This window comes from Macadamia integrifolia, chromosome 12 (genome assembly GCF_013358625.1).
Source record: "Macadamia integrifolia cultivar HAES 741 chromosome 12, SCU_Mint_v3, whole genome shotgun sequence".
Taxonomy (NCBI): domain Eukaryota; kingdom Viridiplantae; phylum Streptophyta; class Magnoliopsida; order Proteales; family Proteaceae; genus Macadamia; species Macadamia integrifolia.
This window is the reverse complement of record NC_056568.1, coordinates 17,238,603-17,244,679: the sequence shown is the minus strand read 5'-3', so window position 1 is coordinate 17,244,679 and position 6,077 is coordinate 17,238,603. Positions and strand designations below refer to the sequence as shown.

General features: G+C 40.6%; 1 protein-coding gene across 1 annotated transcript; it reads right to left on the bottom strand.

Annotated features, from left to right (window-relative positions):
- Positions 1–4,567: 4,567 nt before the first annotated feature.
- On the bottom strand, positions 4,568–5,692 carry LOC122056987 (protein MIZU-KUSSEI 1). Its single transcript, XM_042618962.1, has one exon. It carries the CDS (start codon positions 5,500–5,502, stop codon positions 4,774–4,776), a length of 729 nt encoding a protein of 242 aa, XP_042474896.1. The 5' UTR covers positions 5,503–5,692; the 3' UTR covers positions 4,568–4,773.
- Between the last annotated feature and the right edge of the window lie 385 nt (positions 5,693–6,077).

The following is a 6,077-nucleotide window of genomic DNA, read 5'->3' as shown; positions in this document are numbered from 1 at the left end:
TAGATCTACGTTCATTTTTTTTAATGATACCAAAGGTTTGATTTTATATTCCTACTCTATGCCAATTCAATCTATTTAATGCTAGAACTCCTATGAAAATTCATTTTTATCTATCAAGTTAATTACTTTTATTTATTTTTTAATCAAGGGGTAAGTAAAAGGAGGTTTCACCCTTTAAATGTTCCTACAGATTTTTCATCCAAACAGTCCATATATATGGTTAAGAGAATGCTACGCATTTGCGTATACCTACCCCTAGAGACAGTAGGTGAAAAAAGGCACTATTGCCCCTTAACTAAAGATGCTTGCATGGATCTTCCCATTGGTAGCACACGTAGTGTGTGCCTGTGCTGACAAGGCAAGAGAACCCTATCTACTTGCGCTGCCACAATGCCAGTGCATAGTTTAATGGGAGGCCACACGAAGGCATCTAGGCGGGGGCAACATCATCTTTTCGTAACCCATTGTTTAGGCGTAGATACACACAAACACACACAAGTGGGCAAGGTGTGTATATAAAGGGCGCAAAACCCTGCTGGTATAGCACAGGAAATGCCAGAAACGTGGGCCAATGAGAGCACACAAGGGAGCATCTTTAGCGCTTATGGGGTGGGAGACAACGTAGTCATTTCTCATCTATTGTGTTTGGGTGTTTTACACACCAAGCCGGTAGGGTTCTTTACATATAAAGGGAGAGGGTTCCATAAGCGTGGCTTTTGCACTAGTATAGGGACCGATGGGAGTGCACATGGAAGGGAACTCATTTCTCCCTCCAATGTGTCTTGGCATAGGGACCATATTGCCTTATGTAATATTGATGTTCCCAAGTTGACACTGAGAGGGGGTGAATTAGTATCACAAAAAATGTATCGCATTACACCCTAACGTGGTTATCTTTAATCAGACCTTGATTGGCTAGGGTAATCCCAATTTTACCAATCAATCGAAAACACATGCATGACAACCTCACAACCATTATGTGACTAAATCTATCAGATAGTGCAGAACCACTTTGCAAACCACACACTTCAATATGCATGATAAAGTAAAGACACAATACACTCGATCTGCATTGTTCAACCAAACTACCTACATCCACAGGGTAATACCCTAACTACGGTTTCATATTATACCCAATACACTACACAATTTTCTTATCACAATAATGGACAAGGAGATGCAACTCTTGCTTCAATCGATGCTATGGCAAACGATAAGGGCAACAACCCCAATTCCTAGACAAGTCCCATCTTGCTAGGTTTGCAATTTTAAATCAATACAATCAAATCCTCCACGATATCAATAGTGTAGGTCTTTCAACATTATGCAAACACTAGACAAACAAAAATAGGGACTTGTGATGCAGATTACCTCAACCTGTGTAACCCTGCCAATGATTGGTTCCCTCGATACATAGAAATCAAATTGAATGTGCTACTTGCATCAATGCAATCATCTCAAACATCAAAATCCTTTTCCACCACAAACTATAGTTTTGAAAATTCAGATGACCTCTCACTGTGCAATCTCACTATGTACTACCTCTCTGATGCGATAAAAGAAACTTGAACTTGCATACTTGAACATGCATACAACATCAAAGCAGGAACCTAACAATCAATACATCTTCTTGAACCAAAAAGAGGGTTTCCTAATAACTATAATGCTCCTCTAAAAGTTCAAGACATTCTTTTTTGTATGTTTTGCATAAAAATTGCATCCATTTTGGTCTTGAAACAAGTAATTTATGGCGTCTCCAAGTTGGACGGTCGAGTTGGGGGCATTCTGGTAACTTTTTATATGTTTTGTAACAATACAAACTCTAACAAGGCTGTCATGGTGACACTTCACCATGTGATGACTAAATGGCGAGCTAAATATTGAGAGTTGGATCTGTCGAGATCCGTCACATATATGCGCTAGTGATGGGAGTGGCTGAACTAGAATCTTTCAGGGGTATATGGAGCATCATTAATATACCATAGCAGGTGCAACCTTGTGTAGCGCTGATGTATTGAACTCTATGCGCCCGACCAGTGAAATCGCTTACAAAAGCATCTCGAGCGTCATCTTAAACTGCCCATCTAGCACCGACTATTTGGACAATTCCAGACCATCCAAATAATGATCCTGTGTATGGGATAGTACTGTAACTTGGTACACACAACCAACCAACAATCTAGGAATGAAATATTGGCTATAACTTTTTTGTTTTAAGCCTAAATCGACACAAACAAATTGCAAATGGCTTTCTATTACCTCAAGAAAGTGAATTCATATTGTATTGCAAGAAAAATTGGCAGACCAAAGTCAGACTCCATTTGGACTGCATCAACCCCATTAGATGCATTTTGTGTTTGAAAAAAGATTCATAAATATTGGTATCGTTTTTCTGATTCCATCCAATCATCTATCAGTGATGGTTCTAGTAAATTGCTATGGCTTGATAATTGGCATCTTCATGGTGTTCTAATTCTTAAGTATAGTGACAAAATCAGGTATGATATAGGCTCAAGTAGAATGACCATGGTGTCTTCCATCCTTAGAGATAGCCAGTGGCTTCCAGGCCTGAGAAATTCCGTTCTCTCATTGAGGTCTGGGATAAGATTTAGAGTGTCAGTCTAGGGTCTATAGGTAGTAGGGATGTTATCTATTGGATGATAGACTCTTTCATGTAATTCTCCCCTTCTTCTGCTTGGAATTTGATCAGATCTAAACTCCACTTGTTCCTTGGTATAGATTGGTTTAGTTTGAATTTTCCATTCCAAGGCATTGGTTTACTGTTTGGAGAGCTTTAACTTATTATCTTTCGATGCAGGAGTTTCTTTTCCAAAAAAAATATCTTGGTCCCTAACTGTTGCCTTTATTGGAATTCCATTAACAGTGTTTACCATTTATTCTTATTTTGTCCCTTTTTCAAATCAATCAGGAAAGGTATCTTTAGAGAGTGTTGGCCTTTTCCTAGAGTTGTGGGTCTTGAAAACTTTCAACGAGAGATCCTTTTGTGTTATTCTTTGTAAGTTGGTTTTTAGTGCAATGATCCATCATATATGGTGAAAAAAAAAAAAAAAAAAAAAAAAGGAGATGGACTACCACTTAGCGTACTATTGAGCAAGTCTAGGACACTATCACTTTTGATATTAGAAATAAAATTATTCACAATTGTGTAGTGTCTCCTGAGTCAAGTACTATTAATTAATTATGGGTCGGACTGAGTCCTGACCTGGTTCCTTTGTGGGTCTCCTACTTGGGGTAATCATAGACCCACTAGGATTAAGAATCCTAGTTGGCCAATTCTCTATAAATAAGAGGGTTTCGGGCACAAAGCCAAATTAAGGTTTCTGACCTAATCTCAAGAGTTCTCTCTCCCTAATCCGTTCTCTCCCAATTGCGAGTATTTGTCTCCAAGGATCTCCATTGCAATCATTGGATTTGGAGAATGAATCATTGCCCAGCGAACCGCAATCCTTTGTTAGTTGCTATTTGTACGGATCGACGTGTAGCTCAATCAGATCCATTCCGCTGCATGAAAAGCTACATCGAGATAATTCTTGATCCTCTGTTTGCTTCCCAATTTACAAGTACAAACAAGAATCTGACCTCTTTGTGGGATTTCCCTCTTATTGCTCCTTTTCCCTAGTTTTCATGTATCATCTATATATGTTGTTTATTCTCTCCTTCTTGTTTTCTTGCACCCCCAACTTTGGTGTTTGTTTTGTCCCTACCTGTTTCTGTTTCTGGATGTATTCCATTTGGTGATTTTTGTTTATGGTGGCATGTGTTAAGGCCCCAGCCCTTGGATTGCCTTTGTGGCTTGTGTTTTTGTTCTTTTTGTTCTATTTTATAATTTTAATTCAAAAAAAAAAAGAAGAAGAAGAAGAAGAAGAAGAAGAGTTAGTGCATGTCTATATGTTCTATCTATTGAAGTCCAACTCCATCGTAGCAATAGTAGAGAACTGTTTTGATTTATGTAACCGTGTTTAACCTGGTTCTGATAACACGTGCAGAGGCCATTTTTGCAGAGACTTTATCTGTGGTACCTCGGTTCTAGATGCAATCAATGTCTGCATTTTGCTTATGCGACAGGGAACTAGAAAGACCTCTATTATGGAAGGAACGCCTCAAAACATGAGAGTTAATTATACGACATTGGAAGAGTATCTGATCTTCACATAAACAGGGGGTTTCACAGGAGGGAGCAAAGGTGGGGGCGGGGGAGAGGGCAGGGCAGGAGGGAGTAAGAGTGGGGGGTTAGGGAGATAGGATTGCATACTCGACAGGGGTGGGGGCGGGGACCAACCCGTCCTTCTGGGCAATTATTCCATTGTGATTGTCAGATGGTCTGTCATCTCGTCAAAAGATTAGCTTCATGTGAACATGGTAGAGCCTATATATGTTATTGATTACCTTCTATTTCCATGCTTCAGGCTTCCACTCACGCACAAAAGATCAATGGAGGCATCAATTAACACACACACACGGAGAGAGAGAGAGAGAGAGAGAGAGAGAGAGAGAGAGAGAGAGAGAGAGAGAGAGATTACTATCCATTACTAACCAACTGTTTTCCTTGCGCTGAAAGATGCTTTGCATTTAATATATCTCTTTACAGCTTACACCGAAAGAATGGGAAACTCGATAAAAATTTTCAGAAAATCAATACTACTGTCCTTGCCCTCCTGACTCCTTAACCCTTCCCAAATGTAAACATGAGAAGAATCCCAATAGAATTAAACCTTAAAAAATTTAGACAAGGACCCATTTCAAGATAGTTAGCTACCTGATCAAGAAGATACTGAGTTCCTGATCAGAGCACTCAACCGGGTTGAGTAGATGAAACGACTCCGAATCGGAGCTCCCCACAACTCGCTCGTAACTCGCTCTCATGTACATGACTTCCCCATTATCATCATCTTCTTCCTTTTTCTCACTGGGAATGACTCCAGCCCCAAAGGATACTAACTGGATCGTCTTCAAGATCAGACGGTCCTTATCCTTTGCCCTCCTTTGAACAGCGAAACCAACCTTACGCCCATTACAGTACATGGTCCATAGAGGTATGGAGTACAATGGTGAGGTTCTCATGTCGAGTCGACCGCATTTGAGGGCTATCCGAAGGACTCCACATTGCATTTCCTTGACAAGAAGGTGGGTTGTCATGGAAAGTTCCAGAAGGAGAGAAGGTCTGGAACTGAGACGGTCGTGTTGGATGCAAAACAACACACGCCCGTGGCGGTGGCCGTAGATGGTGCCTATCACCATTGATTTTGACGGTCTTGGAGGTAATAATTGATGACTGTGATGATGATTATCGTTGTTGATGCTTTCTTCTTCAGATGATGAGTCTCTGGTGGTTGTTGACTTGTCTTGATCTTCTTGAATGTCATCTCTCAGGGACGCGCTCATGCGTTTCTTGGTGGTGGTGGGGGCGGCGACGGCGGTGGCGGTACGGCTTGGGGAGAAGCACGGGCAGATTAATCGACGGAGAAAGTCGATCTTCGCCATCCTCTGGAGAGAGAGAGAGAGAGAGAGAGAGAAGAAGAAGAACTAGGAATGTTTCTTTGTTTCTTCCTCGAAGACTAGAGAAGTTAGGCACGAAGGCCAGGGAGTTCAAATTCGAGTTCGAAGTTTTTGGAGTTGACTCTACAGTGGGCTTAGTGTATATATAGAGTAATTTATTTATTTATTTTTGATAAAAATGTAAATAGGATTTGATAAAGTGGTGATGGACCATCATACGGTGTATCTGAGATTTTAAGTTTTGAACCTCTGGTGACACAAATTCAAGAACTTTGGATTCTGTTGTCTGGACTCTGATTTGAAGGAGTGACCAGAGTTGCGTTGCAAGCCTGCAAGGTCATTCAGCAGACGGACCTGTTGTTAAAGGAAGTTTGTCGGGTTGATCGGGGATCATCTGGGTTTCCGCCCCGACCAAATACGCATAACCCGACAATGGAGACATGTACATACAAAACTTCACTAGCTATAAAGTGATGTCGCACATAGTTTAGAAGTATCATGGACCACGAATAAGGATATATGATGATTGGGTTAGCTCATCAACCTAACAAAAAAATAAA

Excerpts from the sequence above, each read along its gene's own strand:
- LOC122056987 (XM_042618962.1), bottom strand. The coding sequence starts at position 5,502 with ATGGCGAAGATCGACTTTCTCCGTCGATTAATCTGCCCGTGCTTCTCC.